This window comes from Hypanus sabinus, chromosome 21 (genome assembly GCF_030144855.1).
Source record: "Hypanus sabinus isolate sHypSab1 chromosome 21, sHypSab1.hap1, whole genome shotgun sequence".
Taxonomy (NCBI): domain Eukaryota; kingdom Metazoa; phylum Chordata; class Chondrichthyes; order Myliobatiformes; family Dasyatidae; genus Hypanus; species Hypanus sabinus.
Window position 1 is genome coordinate 67,068,406 of NC_082726.1, and position 17,309 is coordinate 67,085,714.

A 17,309-nucleotide genomic window follows, 5' to 3' on the forward strand; every position below is an offset into this window, starting at 1 on the left:
TAGACCATCTAATTTTCAGCTCCAGTCTGAAAGTCCGGGTGGCAGGACTCATTATGATCGCAAAGTTTCTCAAAACTGCATTGTCTGAGAACAACCAACAAATTCAGAGACTGTGATGCATTTCACACCAGGGATTAGTCATTCAGTAGCTGCCCACAACTCCCCAGATTTGGATTTAAGTTGCTTCTAAATTTATGGACCTATTGCTTTACACATGATAAACTTGTAGTGCGGCATGATACAATGTCGATCTCTTTTAACTCAATTGGCCAGTCATGTCCAGTCTGTAAGTAGCAAACATGAATATCTCCTGGAACAATAATTAAGCTTCAATCCCATATAAGCGAGAATATTCTGGATCTGTGCAGCAAACAGCCTTTCTCAATCAAATTGCACATTTAGACGGAACAACTAGAGTGTTCTTCCAAAATTACTCTTTAATCTGCAACCCTGGCAAAATTCTGTCTAACCCTGATTAAAAGCAATTCAAACTAACCAATTTACTGTAAACTAACAAGCCATTCACAAGTCTGTTTTGCAGATAAAATTTATTCTACAATATCCTTCTGCTCAGGAGGATTTGTCTGACAATAGTCTAGTTTGGTTATTCTTGTTATGTCTCCTCCTATTTTATTTGTGAAGTATTTGAGAATGGATGTACTATTTATGCCCAAAAAAATCAAACAAGGGTTGGATTTTTAATTATGTACTTCATGGAAGTTCTGACATCAGATGTCAACCAAAACAGAGCAGAACATCAAAAAGAGCTGAAAGGAGTGAAACCTCAGTTACGATTGTGAAATAAACTCAGAATCTCAAAGCAGCCGGGAGTTCCAAGGTAGGGAATGTACTGGAGTACATTCCTCACCCAAATGACATGCTTCATTGTCACCTGAGTAAGTGATGCACCCACACCCCTGAGAGTAGCATCACTGTCCCCGTGCCTCTCGGATTGTCACCACAGTCTGGCTATTTCACCTAATTCTGCTTTAGCAACAGACCCTTCTTACTGTCATTTATCTGGAGAGTTATCTTCACTTCAGAAACCATAACGGAGAGTTATCTTCACTTCAGAAAACACAACGGAGAGTTATCATCACTTCAGAAACCATAACGGAGAGTTATCTTCACTTCAGAAAACACACCTCTAATCAACACATTCAGGAGTACCACAAAATCTCAGGCACTTCCACTTAATGATAATTGAATTCTAAAGATGGAGAATTATTTCAAGTATGATTTTAAAAACTTGGAATTGTTACAGGATTTAAAATAACTTAGTAACAGAGCAGTTCAGCATGTTGTTTAAAAATTTTTCTTGGAGTTAATTTTGGAGCATTAGTGATTTTTTAAACAATCAAGCATTAAGACTGGAGACCTGTCACTCCTTCTCAATGGCCTGCTGAGTGCAGCGAGGAGAGAAGCAGAGTGCAATAGTTATTTGTTTTGAAAAATGTCTTCATTAGTTAGTCAAAACCAGATTGGAATCTGTACAAAAACAAGAAAATATTTTGGCAGAGGACAAGTGTTTTCTCTCTATCTTTGATTTGGTACATTTTTCGATTTACAGTCTGGACTGTTCTGAAAGTGGCAAGGTGTACGCAGAGCTGCACACTGAAAGATAGATGTTAAAAAGTTACTGAGTAGTGGCTACTTACCACGGCTCACGTCGATGCATGTCATCCCAACCAGAAAGACGAACAGCACACATTTCACATTCATGTTGAGAGGTTTGAGAGCCTTGTGCAGCACAGCTACCAGAGTTTGAATAATCCCAGATTCAATTATTTCCAGCTAGTTGTATCTCTGCATTTGGAAGGAATCCACCCCCATTCCAGCTTTTTATTGGATGAAGAAAATACCCAAAATGGTAGTTTATCAAAAACTGGCAAGGTGGTTACATTTTGAGTTATTTCCCAATTATTGGAATAGTTTCAGCTCTCCTCACTAAAGCTAAATACACATGAGACTGGCCAGGGTCAGGTGACCAGCTGGTGTCTTTAACGTTGCCTGTCCAGAGCAGAGTAATGTCCTAACACCAGCTTTCCAGTCCAATTAGCTTCTAATGTGCATCTGGATAAGCTCTGTGAACGTGTTTGTCCTTACAAGACAAGGAGGGATTGCCCACAGATCAGGTTTGCTCACTGGCTGGTAAAGTTAGTGCAGAAGACAGATCCCAAAACAGAGGCATGTTATCTTGCAGCTCTCAAGTACAGGGTCTGAGGACACTCCAAAAAAGAAGGAAATCATATTTCTCTGCCAGAAATAAAAGTTCAAAAAAAGTTTTAAAAATTTTTTTAAGAAGACTAATTTCTTGAACTCCCTCTCAATCAATTCACTAAGGAGCAAATATTTAGGAGTTTGAGTATAATAAAGTGACAGATCCTGATAACAGGACGCAAGCTGTAATCTCCATCTGTCTGCACTAATGAAGATTAACTGATTGACTCCTTATTTTATTATTACAACTACTCATTCTGATTATTAATCATAACTTTATTTGTTTCTTTGTTTTAGAGACTTTTTTTAAACTTTGTCCTTCAGGAGACTAGTTGCCTGATAAAAGTGGGCCTCTTGCCATATCGTTCCAAAAGGCAGACAGGATTCAGAGGGTGAAGTGTGCACCCACTTTACCCACTAACCTAATGCCAAACCTTAAGTCTGAAATTGTGCTCATGATAGACAGGGAGGTTGGGAAAATAGTATGTCGCCCTGAAGAAAGCAGTCACACTATTGGCATGAAGTGTACCCACTGTAAACCTCTATTTATGACTGATAAATAGGACTCTTTGGACACCATGCTTCACAGCACCAGTGTTCAGCAATCAGGGTTCAATTCCCACTGCTACCTGTAAGGAGTTTGTACAATCTTCCTGTGACCACTCATACAAAACAACTCAATGTTATCAACACGTGTTATCAATGTTATCAGGTCTGACGAAGGGTCTTTGCCTGAAACGTTGACTGCTCATTTCAACAGATGCTGCCCGACCTGCTGAGTTCATCCAGCTTGTTTGTGCGTATTGATTTGACCACAGCATCTGCAGTGTACTTTGTGTTAATGCAGTGTTATACCATTATCCCATACATGAGTTGTCAAAGAGCACATGGTTATGTTACATACAGTGCCACGGTGGCATAACAGTTAACACTATACTGTTACAGCTCGGGACATTGGCGTTTGGAGTTCAATTCCCATGTCATCTGTACATCCTCCCCGTGGAATAGATGGGTTTTTCCAAGTGCTCCAGTTTCCACCCACAGTCCAAGGACATACTGGTTAGTAGTTTAATGGTCATTGTAAATTGTCCCATGGTTAGGCTAGAGTTCAATCAATGCGTTGCTGGATGACATTGGCTTGGCTTGTTGGGCTGAATGGCCTGTTTCGTACAGTATTTCCAAATAAATAAATAACTTCCAGTGACTCTTCTGAAAACAGACCATTTGTAGCATCAGATTATTATGGAAGCAAGCCTGTAAACTAACAAGACAATAATTACAATTCAAAGCCACACTCTGCCCTCACTAGCTTTCTAGGTGGCCTCCCATGTATTGGAAGAGGAGAAAGCAACCTCTGTAGACTCCTTCCAGGAAAACTCTGAAATGACGAGCAGGTCAAAGGTATTCAGACAAGTGCACTTCCAGTTCCTCCCTCTAAAAGCTGCCTTCAAGGATTGTACTTACACTCAGTCAAAGCAAAGCCAGGTGCAAAACAGTAGCGTAGCAGTTAGCAAAGTGCTTTACAGCACCAGCAACTGGGGTTTAATACTCACAACTGTCTGTAAAGGATTCTATGTTCTCCCATGACCATGTGGGATTCCTCTGGGAGTCCAATTTCCTCCCACATTCCAAAGACGAGCCAGTTGGGGTAACTAAGTTGTGGACATGCTATGTTGGCACAGGAGGCACAATAACTCTTGTGAGCTGCATGTTCCCAGACTGTGCTGGTCATTGATGGATGTATTTGATTGTTTCAATTTCTCAGTGTACGAGTGACAAATAAACTCATTTTTCATCTTATAGGAGCTGGAGTATGTCACTTGGCCTAAGTCTGCTCCACTGTTCAGTAAGAGTATCACTCATCCAGTCTCATGTTGATGTGCACAAGTACAGTGAGGTGCAGGGACAATGTAGGGCATCACTGGCACGGGTGCACAGTTTTAGGGTGTATCGGGTGTCCAGGAATGGGTAGCACCTCTAGTGAAATGGCTTGTCCTGTCCCCTCGAGACAGCTCATCCATCTTTGGTCCCCACCAGGCACACAGCTCTCACCTGAGGCTCCAAGTAACTGCTTACATGTGACAGCAGCCACACCCCAGTACACTGCTTCGAGAGACAGGCGAAACCAGGTGAGGGTAGCCAGCAGGTGAATGAAGGATGTGCGAAGTCAGTTCCAGCTGACGGGGCAGATGACATCACCAGTGAGATACAACAACCAGGAAGACAGCTCAGCAGCACTCCATGGAGAGCATTGATGATGCCAAGGCATGGGAGATGTTATGACCATCCACTGCAACCAAGGAAGTCTTCATTTGTGGAACAGGGCTTCTGAGATCGAGAGAATGGAACTGCCCCAGTACAATGGTTATTCCAATTTAGAATCTCTCCCTCACAAGTTCACATCATTGCAAAAGTGACAGAAAGCCAATGGGATGGCACAATAGCTCACATGCTGGCATAGGGCCGTGAAGAGCCAGCGGCTTGGGTTCATTTCTGCCACCGACTGCATGGAATTTGTGCATTCTCCCTGTGAGCGTGTGGTTCCCTCCTGGTGCTCCCACATTCCAAAGGCGTGCAGGTTAGGGTTAGTAAGTTGTGGACATGCTATGTTGGTGATGGAAGCACGGTGACACTTGCAAGATGCCAAATCGAGAGTCCCACCTCTGCACAGTTACAGGAATATGAATGATCCCACAACTTTACTCAAAGAAAGTAGTGGACTCTCAGTGTCCTGGTCTGGGTTTTAATTTTCAGTCAGTTGAACCCATTATGATGATTATGGAAAGCTGCTATGGGAATGTCATTGGCATTTCTGGCCCCATTAACAATAACGGTTAGTTCAAAGTAAATTTATTATCCAAGTATGTCATCATATACTACCTTGAGATACGTTTTCTTACAGATGAATAAAGAAATTCAATAGAATTTATGAAAAACTAAGAATAACAAAGGCTGAAAAACAACTAATCTGCAAAAGGAGACAAATCGTGCAAATATTGAAAAAATAATATTGAGTAGTAGAGCCTTTGAAAGCAAGTCAATAGGTTGTGGAATCAGTTCAGTGGTGGGGTGAGTGAAGCTATCCACTCTGCTACAGCAGCCTGATGGTTGAAGGGTAATGACAGTTCCTAAACTTGGTGCTGTGGGACGTAAGGCTTTTGATGGTAGCAGTGAGAAGAGAGCATGGCCTGGATGGTGGGGGTCCTTGTTAGTATATCCAGCATTCTTGCAGGAGCACTCCTTGTGGATGTGCTCAGTAGTGGGGAGGGCTTTGCCTGTGATGTACTGGGCTGTATCCACTACTTCTTGTAGATTTTTACACTTCTAAGGTTTAACATTCTGAGAGGAGATGTGTTTGCTTCCAAATGGAGGGTCTCTACCTTGTTCCCCACACTGTAATGTTGTGTGGAGATTCTTGCCAAACCTCCAACGGCCCCTGGGTGTAACCTGAGTGGGTGAAAACCGGTGAACATCACTGCTCAGTTCCTGTAGGAAAAAACGGAAAGGCCACACAGAGTTAGTGTTTGAATTAACAGACGATTTACTACAAACCGGTGCACACCAGGAGACCAATTTAAACAAATCTGCATAAATCTAAATAAATTAGTCAAATCTGATCTAGCTGAACATGAATTTGGTATAACTTTTGCACTCTCAGTTGATGAGATTACCAGTAAAACTATATTTTCATAGCAGAATAGTAGATACAGAAATACTTAATTAAGTAATGGCCTAGGTTCTGATTACAGAATAAAATGATTATCCACAGGTCTAACAATAAATTCAATTTTCTACTACAACAATGGGAGCACAGTATAACAATTTAAGTTTCTGAAACTTGGCTGTTGTCACTGCTGCATTTTATGTTTGCTTTATATTCGTAGTCAATACTTTTCTCGTAACTACCATCAGAGAGGAGGTACAGAGGTTTGAAGACACACACTCAATCATTCAGGAACAATTTCTTTCCCCTTTGCCATCAGATAGGAAGCTGCTCTACCAACTGTGCCACGGTGCCAAACAGTTTCCCAAGTCATATTTTCCTGTGCTTAACTCTGCTTCTTCTGCACTGCGCAGGCTCACTTCTCAATTGAAAAAGGGAAGTTCCTTAGTGAATAATTTTTTTATATGTAAAGACTGACAGCTCAGAATGCATGTCACTCAGGGGTGATCGATGCAGTGGCAAAGCATTGATGATTCTTTTTTTTTATTTATTAAATTTTAGAAAATTACAAAGAATAAATGTGATGATAAAATAGTGAGAAAAATAATATTAACCCTCCCCCCCTCCCCTAAACCCTTATCTAAAGAAAGAAAAAAAAAGAAGAGAAAGATTGCCTGGATATCGGAGGACTCCCACATGCTCCATGGAGTTCAAAATAATTTTAATATTTATTTTTACTTTCCCCAATTACTTTATAATTTTATCTTCAAAGGACCTATGTATTTAATCCTATCTTTTGTAAGTATGGGAGCCAAATTTTCAAAAATATATCATATTCATTTCTTAGATTGTATGTAATTTTTTCAAGTGGAATACAACTATGTATTTCATTATTCCAACAATTCATAGTTAAATATAAAGCAGATTTCCAAGTAACTGCGATAACTTTTTTGGCTACTGCCAATGCAATTTCTATAAATTTTTTCTGATATTTATCCAATTTAAGTTTCGGTATTGTCCCTTCAATGTCTCCTAATTACTGGACTATGTGGGAGTTGTACTCCAATAATTTGTTCCAATAAAAGTCTTAGATTTATCCAAAATGGTTGAATTTTAAAACAAGACCAAGTAGAATGTAAAAAAGTACCAATTTCTTGATTACATTGGTCAGGCATATTTGAATTTAATCTATTTATTTTCTGTGATGTTATGTATAATTGACGTAAAAATTATATTGTATTAATCTGTCGAACATTTATTGTATTTCTCATACTATCAGAACATAATCTTGACCAGTTTTTTCCATCAATTTTAACATTCAAATCAGATTCCCATTTTTGTCTTGATTTATGAATTCCTGATTTAATTGTCTGTTTTTGAATCAAACTATACATACAAATGTAATTTTTAAAATTTTTCCTTTTTGAATTAATATTTCTATTTCACTAGGTTTTGGCATCAACATTGTTTGTCCCAGCTTTTCTCGTAAATAAGCTTTTAATTGAAAATAACAGATAAGAGTGTTATTTGATATTTTATATTTATTTTTTAATTGATCAAACGACATCAATATACCTCCTTCAAAACAATCACCTATATATTTAATCCCCTTTTGGAACCAATTATGTAAAAGTTTATTATCCATTGTAAAAGGAATAAGCCTATTTTGAATTAAAGTTCTTTTTGCTAATAAAGATTTCTTTATCTCATCGTCCACATTTACCTTATTCCATAGATCAATCGTGTCTTAATATAGGAAATTCTTTTTTTTCCCGTATCCATTTGGATTCCCATTTATATATAGAATCTTCTGGTATGTTTTCTCCTATCTTATCTAATTCTATTCTAATCCATGCCGGTTTTTCTTCATCAAAAAAAGGCGCAATAAATCTAAGTTGATCATTCTTAAAATTTGGAAGTTGTAACCCTCCTAAATCAAACTTACATGTCAATTTTTCCAATGATATTCTTGACATCTTTCCTTACCAAAGAAATTTCCTTACATATTTATTTAGTTCTTGAAAAAACTTCTGAGGTAATTGTATTGGTAAAGTTTGGAATAAATATTGCAATCTGGGAAATATATTCATTTTTACAGCATTAATACCTATTAATGTTATTGGTAACATCATCCATTTATCAAGATCCTCTTTTATTTTTTTAATAATGGCAAATAATTTTGTTTATATACATTTTTTACATCATTATCAACTCTAATACCTAAATATTTTATCCCATTTATTGACCATCGAAATTGAGTTACTAATCGACATTGATTATAATTTCCTTTGGTAAGGGGTAAAATTTCACTTTTATCCCAATTTACTTTATACCCTGATACTTTCCCATATTCTTCCAATCTAAAAGATAATCTTTGCAAAGATTGCAATGGGTTTGTTAAATAAATCAAAACATCATCAGCAAATAAATTAATCTTATATTCTTCTTGATTAACTCTAAAGCCCCCAATGTCTGAATCTGTTCTAATTAATTCAGCTAATGGTTCTATTGCCAATACAAATAAAGCAGGTGATAATGGGCAGCCTTGTCTAGTTGACCTCGTTAAGCAAAATGGTGTTGAAATCTGACCATTTGTAACTACTTTAGCTTGAGGAGTAGTATTTAAGGTTTTAATCCATTGTATAAAAGATTTTCCTAACTCATATTTTTCCAATACCTTAAATAAAAAATCCCATTCCAATCTATCAAATGTTTTTCTGCATCCAAAGCAACTGCCACACTCATTTTCTCTTTTTTGTGCCAAATGAATTATACTAAGTAATTGAGTTATATTATCCATTGATTGTTTTTAATAAAACCTGTTTGATCCATATGTATTAATTTTGGTAAATATTTAGATATTCTATTAGATAAGATTTTTGCTATTATTTTATAATCTGTATTCAACAAAGAAATAGGCCTATATGATGTTGGTTTTAAAGGATCTCTATCTTTTTTTGGCAATACAGTTATGATCTCTGTTAAAAAAGATTGTGGGAGTTTATGCATTCTTTCCACTTGGTATATTAATTCCATAAAAGAAGGAATTAATAAACCTTTACATTTTTTTATAAAATTCAGGAGGAAAACCATGTTCTCCTGGGGATTTATTACTCTGAAGTAATCCCAGAGCTTCTTCAACCTCTTTTAATGTAAAGGGCATATCTAATCCTTCCTGTTCTTCCAAATTTAATTTTGGAAGGGTTATTTGTGATAAAAATTTATCTAACTCAGCAATCTTATTTTGTGATTCTGATTGATATAGTTCAGTATAAAATTTTTTAAAAGTTTCATTAATTTCTAAAGATTTATAAGTAACCTTATTTACTCTTGTTCTAATTGCATTTATTGTTTTAGAAGCCTGTTCTGTTTTCAACTGCCAAGCAAGAATTTTATGTGATCTTTCACCTAATTCGTAATATTTCTGTTTAGTTCTCATAATTACTTTTTCTGTACGATATGTCTGGAGTGTATTATATTGTAGTTTTTTATTAACAAGTTGTCTCCATTTTTCTTCTGTCATATATCTTTGAGATTCTTTTTCTAACTTTATGATATTTTTTCCAATTGATCTATTTCTGCCATGTATTCCTTCTTAATTTTAGATATATAACTTATAATCTGACCCCTTAAATACGCTTTCATCGCTTCCCATAATACAATTTTATCTTCAACTGAATGTAGATTTGTATCCAAAAAAAATTGAATCTGTTTTTTCATAAAATCACAAAAATCTTGATGTTTTAATAAAATTGAATTAAATCTCCATCTGTAAATCGATTCCTCCTTATCCATCATTATCATTGTCATTGTCAAGGGGGAATGATCTGACAGTATTCTTGCTTTATATTCCACACTTTTCACTCTATCCTGAATATTTTTTGATAATAAAAAAAATCAATCCTTGAGTAAGTTTTATGTCTATTTGAATAAAATGAATAATCTCTTTCTCTTGGATTAATTTTTCTCCATATATGAATCAGGTTTAAATCTTTCATTAATGAAAAAGTTAGTTTTATTACTTTTGATTTTGTAGCAACTTTAGTTGACCTATCCAAAACTGGATCTAAACAAAAATTAAAATCTCCACCTATTATTATTTTATCATGTGCATCAGCCAAGTTCAAAAAAACTTCTTGTATGAATTTTGCATCATTATCATTTGGTACATAAATGTTCATAAAAGTCCATAATTCTGAAAAAATTTGACAATGTATAATCACATATCTCCCCACAGAATCAATTATTACATTTTGGATTTTAATTGGTGAAGATTTATTAACCAAAATTGCAACTCCTCTCAATTTTGAATTAAATGAAGCTGCAATGACATTTCCAACCCAATCCCTCTTTAATTTCTTATGTTCTGTTTCTGTTAAATGTGTTTCTTGTAAAAAAGCTATATCTCCTTTCATTTTTTAAATATATGTTAAAACTCTTTTTCTTTTCTCAGGTCCATTAATTCCATTAACATTAAAATTAAAAAATTAAGTAAATTAATCATTCATAATACCTTGGGAACTCTTTAAAATTCTCCATGTTGCTATGAGTTTCTCCCCAACCATCCAGGCATAAAAGAAGAAAAATAGAAGAAAGATAACTAATATATAAAAAAAAACAAAGTGCCCCCCCCACTAATGTTGCTAATAAAAAGAACACAACATTACCCCCCCCCATTTTATGGGTCATGGCAATCGCCACGATTGTACACGTGAAATTCGCAGCCATTGATCAGGAGCTCCTCCAGCTCCCCCGCAAAAAAAATATATTAGTGAAGAAAAGAAAGAAAATAATTAATGTCTCTACTCCCAATTAATACTCCTCAACTATTTTTTTTATATAAATGTCCATCAAGTCCAACCTTGTTTCAGTCTTCATCATTAGTCCATTTCATTTCTATAATTCTTTACTCCTCTTCGTGGACCTCAGGTGATTCTTGTACAAATTTTTCCGCTTTCCGGTAGTCAACGAAAAATCTTCTTTCTTCGTTATCCAGGAAAATTATCAATTTTGCTGGGTAGCTCAGTAAAAATTTATAGCCCTTTTCCCATAAAGATTTTTTCACTGGATTAAATTCCTTCCGCCTCTTCAGAAGATCGTAACTTATGTCTGGATAAAAAAAAACTCTTTTCCCTTCTATTATCAATGGCCCATTTCTCTTTTTAGCACCTTGAGTAGCTGCCTTCAAGATCATTTCTTTATCTTGGTACCGTAAGCATTTTATCAAAATTGATCTTGAATTTTGATCTTGTTGAGGTCTTGGTCTTAAAGCTCTGTGTGCTCTTTCAATTTCAATTACTTGGCTTCCTTCTTTCATTTCCAAGATTTTCGGAATCCATTCTTGAAAGAATTTTATTGGATATTCTCCCTCTGTACCTTCCATAAGACCAACAATTTTAATATTATTTCGTCTACTAGAGTTCTCAAGCACATCTATTTTTTCCAACATCTGTTTTCTTTCTATTGTCCAGGCAAGATTATTGTCTTCTATCTTATCTATTCTTTCAGCGTTTTCTTCCATTTTTACTTCCATCTCTTTAACTTTATTATCCATCTTCTTTTGTTTTTCCACCACATTATCGAGTTTATTCTGCATCCTTCTTATAGCTTTTAATTCATTCACAATATATATCAGGATATCTTTTATGTCTCCTTTAATCTGCTCCTTCTTTTCCTCTTCTTCTTCCTCTGAATTTCCCAAAGAGTCTGATTCCACTTCCGATTCACTTCCAATTTCACTTCCAGCCATAGTTGGGATTTGTAGTTTTGTTAATATCTGATCATGCATACTTGTTTCTTCGCGCATGCGTTGTTCTTGCTGTTTCTTCTTGGAGACCGCCAACATTGCTGCAACTTCCTGTCCCGCATCATCAGAAGCGCCATGCACTTCACCGGGAAGAGATCCAACTTGAGTCCGAGGCTTCGCTGATACGGTTAGGCCTTTTTCCCCGCCGATTTGCGCAGTCTTCGAAGTAGTAGCTTTCTTCTGTTTCAGTTTAGGAGCCATATCAAAAGATAATCCTGAGTTACTTATAAATAGTTTCTAGTAGATATTTGTTAACTCTTCTTCATTTAAACCCTATTTCATTACTTTTTACGAGGGAGCTGGATTCCCAGCCTCTCAATCCTACGTCATCACATGGTGCCCCCAAGTGTTGATGATTTTTGCCAGATCCGAGGTACAACTGCAATCACAACTCCAGCTATGGCCAATGACTGATGTACAGTGGAGTGGATTCTGACATGTTACATCACAGTCTGGTACAGAGGCTTCAATGCACAGGATCACAGGAGATTGCAGAGCATTGGTGAATCAGCCAGCCTTGTCACAGATACAACCGTCGCTATCATAGAGAAAATTTTCATGTGGCCATGTCTCAGCACGGCAGCATAGATCATAAAGAGCCCTCAACATCCGGGACATGCCCTTTTCTCATTACTACCATCAGTGAGGAGTCTGAAGACCCATACACAGTGATTCAGAACAGCTTTTTCCCCTCAGCCATCAGGTTTCTCAACTGTCTATGAACCCAAGAACACTACCTCTTTTTATAATAATTATGTATTTTTGTAGCATAGTAATTTCTGTCTTTGCACTGTACTGCTGCCACAAAACAACAAATTTCACATCGTATACAGAATGTCACTGATAATAAATCTGATTCTTATTCTGATTCAGTGGAGAGGATTCTATTGCCGCTCATGGGGGTCCCTGGCGTGACGCATCATTTCAATGTTTGAAGGACTTCTCCACCTGACTCAGACCCCACCGACCCCCGTGTGAGCAGATCTTGCTGAACACAGTTGAACAATTGACCATTACTGATATGTTATTGAAAACTACATCTGACTCAGGGAAACACAATTGCTTCCCAGTTACTGCAGTTGCTTCAGTTATGAAATACCTCTCAGCACATCACTGGCACCAGCTTACCCGCCACCAAAGACATATGTACAGAATGTGCTGGAAAAGGCCAGTAACATCATGAAGGATCCTACGCACCCTGCTTGTGGACGTGTTTGTCCAACTCCCATCAGGGTGAAAGCTACGTTGGATTCACACCAGAACCACCAGGCTCAAAAACAGTTACTCTCTCAAAGTAGTAAGGCGGATTAACACCTCTACCCACCAACTCACCGCTCCACACCCCCAACTACCAACACTTTATCATTTCCTGTCAGTCACCATCTGTACAGGCAATCCTGTGCCTCGCATCACTTTATGGACTTACAATCAATCTATGTGTATAAGCTCTCTTAGGTATTTATATTTATTGCGTCTTTATCTTATTAGTCTTAGTCACAGAAAAGTATAACACAGAAACAGGCCCTTCAGCCCATCTAGTTTGTGCTGAGCCTTTCAAACTGTCTACTCCTATTGAGCTGCACCAAAACCATAGACCTCCGTACCCTGCCATCCATGTGCCTCTCCAAACTTGGCTTAAAAGTGGAACTTGAGCTTGCATGTTTGTGTTTTTTTTTGTGACACAATGGATCCAGAGCAACAGTTATTTCCTTCTCCTTTACACTTGTGTACAGCAAATGACATTAAGCAATTTTGAATCTTGAATCTTGAATTTTAACACACGCCTGTTTTATTTAATCTTATATTAAGTCATTGCCTTCACTGCGTTGTACACAGCAGCTGCAGCAGTTCTGGCTTCCCATTGGAGTCATCATGAACATAATGTGGATTTACTTTTTATACTTCCATTTATTCGGGTGTCAAACAGGCGATGCAATCTGCTGCTCTCTCCAACCAGTTCAAAGGGAATCTGTGTTTTATAAATATTTCTGATAAATAATTACTATTTAATCACTAGCAGCCAGGAAATCTGGTTGTCCCGATGATTTTCTAAAGTTTTTTTTTCAGCAGCTGAACAAACATTGCAAATGACCCAAATTATCGCTGAGGTAAAAACAGTAACTCCAATCAAAGTGAGACGAGAAAGGGCCTTCATGAAAGTGCGTCCCATGGGTCTCATACCGTTGAAAATAATGGGAATTCCTCACAGTTCTGCCTATGAAAAGGGTTAATCTTTCTTTTTTGCTCTAGAGAAACATAAGGACCAATCGATAACAAACTTGATTGACAATGTGGAATTCAAATTGTGGATGTTTTTTAACTTTTTATTAATTGTTGTTTTAATTCAATATGTTTGAAAGTATTTAGTACTTTGCCTGTCAGTTATTATGAATTTGTGGGAAGTATTTTCAGGAAACAATATGGTATGATCATAATTCATACAGCTCATTACTCTTGACAAAAATTTGGGGTTCTGTTCCAGGTTCCAGTGTGTGGGAGATTGTGAAGTGCCTGGGAATAGGCTGTTTATGCTAAGAAGAGGTTAAGAATAGTTCTATCTTCGAAAATAGCTTTGCTTGTTGAGAGTTTACTCATTCTTCCAAAAATACAGACTCTTTTCCAGTCCTTTGGGGAGCTCAGAACAACCTTGTTATGTAATTCATACATGTTTCCATAATGCTTAACCTGAAATGTCAATACAGAAGTACCTCCATTGAAAGCTTTTACAGGAATCTTTGTCAGCCTTCAAATCATTAACGATAATTCCAATATGGATAAAGCACAGAGAATGCTGAGCTAATCAAGCTATGTAAATGAAAAGCAAATCTTTGATCTCACCTCTAAACTCCTCTCACAATATACAAATGCTATAACAAACTGCCAGAACGACAGAAAGAGGTCGGTGGCTACAGTCTCTCATCACAGCAGGACTTCTATGTGTCCAGCACAAAGAATCAGGCAGGAAAATTATTCTGGATACGACTTGCCCTGTAAACGTCCTTTGCCAAAAGCTCCCTTTTCGAAAGTGCTAAAAGGCTATTAAAACAAAAAACTTCACTCCCAGGTTTCTTGTCCCAGGTAGTAAATCTAACCAACCCTTCCAGTTATCCTTCCCCACCCCCTCCATCTATTACCCCCATCACTACACTGAAGTGTAAATAATTTAAACCACTTTTTATAAAACTGGTTATATTGTGAATACTTGCTGATATTTATGTATTTACAGACTTTATATTCTTTAACCTCTAACTTTATTAGTCTTTACTTTAATAAAATATAAAATTGTTTATTTTTATATAATTGATAAAATACATGTGTAATTGATATGGTTCCTTAAGTTTCTACAGCGGGGGTAGTAATGCGGACAAGCTCCCACTATTTATTAAATGCTTCTAGTGGCGTGTGCCTCAAATAGACTCAGCTCCTGGCCTTCTTCACGTGTGGCAAAACCATTTCTACTAACAGGACAAGGGACAAAGGTGAGTTACTGGCGCAAAACCAGTTGCTTCGGGCAGATGGGGCTCATCAGCCATTGTTCGTAGCTCATCTCGGAGAAGGAAAACTCTGATCTCAAACCTCTGCTGCCTTGCGGCTATATCCACTCATGGGAAAGGCTTCAGGAGTAAACCCCGAGGGAAAAATCTGGAGCTGGAGTCCCCGAGGCAGTTCTGGGTTGAGTACAATGTTAACCAGCAACTCCTGCGATGCTGCTGGTACCAAAGCGTATCAGTCACTGTCGTTTCTTTGGATTCATCAGATGTGTGGAGAGGGAGAGCTTGCTGCTTGGGCAACAGCTTGTTCTCCGTATCATACTGCCCTGGCTTGTGTATACAGACAGCTAGGAAATGGATATTGTAGTGTGTGAAGGAAGATAAGTGGCTGCAGTCTGTTACCAGGGAGGAGATGCTCAAAAAGTTTAAAGACCTAAAGGTACATAAGTCACCTGGACCAGAGGAACTGCACCCTAGGGTTCTGAAGAGGTAGTGTTAGAGATTGTGGTGGCAATAGAAATGACCTTTCAAAAATCATTGCACTCTGGCATGGTGCCAGAAGACTGAAAAACCGCAAACGTCACTCCACTCTTTAAGAAAGGAGGAAGGCAGCAGAAATTATAGACCAGTTAGCCTGACCTCAGTGGTTGGGAAAATGTTGGAGTCAACTGTTAAGGATAAGAAGATGGAGTACTTGGTGACACAGGACAAGATAGGACAAAGTCAGCATGGTTTCCTTCAGGGAAAATCCTGCCTGACGAAACTGTTGGAATTCGTTGAGGAAATTACGAGTAGGATAGATAAAGGGGATGCAGTGGATGTTCTATATTTGAACTTTCAGAAGGTCTTTGACAAGGTGCCACATATGAGGCTGCTTACCAAGTTAAGAGGAAGTTACTAACATAGTTAAAACATTGATTGATTGGTAGGAGGCAGTAAGTGGGAATGAAAGGATCCTCTTCTGGTTGGCTGCCAGCGACTTGTGATGTTCCACGAGGATCGGTGTTGGGACCACTTCTTTTTATGCTGTATATAAATGATTTAGGTGATAGAATAGATGGATTTGGTGCCAAGTGTGCAGATGAAATGAAGATTGGTGGAGAGGCAGGTAGTGTTGAGGAGAAAGGTAGGCTGCAGAAGGACTTAGACAGATTAGGAGAATGGACAAGAAAGTGGCAAATGAAATATAATGTTAGAAAGCGCATGGTCATGCACTTTGACAGTTGAAATAAATGTGCGGACTATTTTCTAAACAGGGAGAAAATCCAAGAATCTGAGATGCAAAGGGACTTGGGAGTCCTTGTGCAGAACACCCAAAAAGTTAACTTGCAGGTTGAGTCAGTGGTGAGGAAGGCAAATGCCATGTTAACATTCTTTTCAAGAGGTCTAGAATACAAGAACAAGGATGTGATGCTGAGGCTTTATAAGGCACTGGTGAGGCCTCACCTTGAGTATTGTGAACAGTTTTGGGCTGCTCATCTTACAAAAGATATGCTGGTATTGGAGACGGTCCAGAGGAGGTTCACAAGGATGATTCCAGGAATGAAAGGGTTGTCAATGTTTAATAGCTCTGGGTCTGTACTCGCTGGAATTCAGAAAGATGAGGGGGATCTCATTGAAACATTTCGAATATTGAAAGGCCTAGACAGAGTAGATGTGGAAAGGATGTTTCCCATGGTGGGAGAGTCTAGGACAAAAGGGCACAGCCTTAGGATAGAGGGGCGCCCTTTCAAAACAGAGATGTGGAGAAATTTCTTTAGCCAAAGGGTGACAAACTTGTCAAATTTGTTGCCACATGCAGCTGTGGAGGTCGGGTCATTAGGTATACTTAAGGCAGAGATTGATAGGTTCTTGATTGGACTTGGTGTCAAAGGTTTCAGGGAGAAGGCCAGGAACTGGGGTTGAGGAGGAGATAGAAAAGAGGATCATCCATGGTTGAATGGTGGAGCAGACTCAATGGACCAGATGGCCAAATCTGCTCCTATGTCTTATGGTCTTCTGGTAATATCCATGGTCAACTCTGACCGACAGAGGCCCTCATCTCAATTGATAATGAGATAGATTGTGAGGTCAAGAATCCATTTTATCCCACTGGGAAACTATTTAATAGTCTGATAACAGTGGGATA

The 17,309-nt window shown here is 37.9% G+C and overlaps 1 protein-coding gene and 1 long non-coding RNA gene across 3 annotated transcripts in view; both read right to left on the minus strand.

Annotated features, from left to right (window-relative positions):
• Positions 1 to 2,103, minus strand: part of LOC132379158 (stromal cell-derived factor 1-like) — a 33,746-nt gene extending 31,643 nt beyond the window's left edge. The window contains exon 1 of the mRNA XM_059946798.1: positions 1,659 to 2,103. Within this exon, the coding sequence (XP_059802781.1) occupies positions 1,659 to 1,722 (64 nt within the window). The 5' untranslated portion in view covers positions 1,723 to 2,103. The remainder of the gene's footprint in view (positions 1 to 1,658) is intronic.
• Positions 2,104 to 2,446: 343 nt separating this feature from the next.
• The window catches only part of LOC132379159 (uncharacterized), a 106,096-nt gene continuing 91,233 nt past the window's right edge, over positions 2,447 to 17,309 (minus strand). For both annotated transcript variants that reach the window (XR_009507323.1, XR_009507322.1), the window contains one exon: positions 2,447 to 5,706. This is a non-coding gene — a long non-coding RNA (uncharacterized LOC132379159). The remainder of the gene's footprint in view (positions 5,707 to 17,309) is intronic.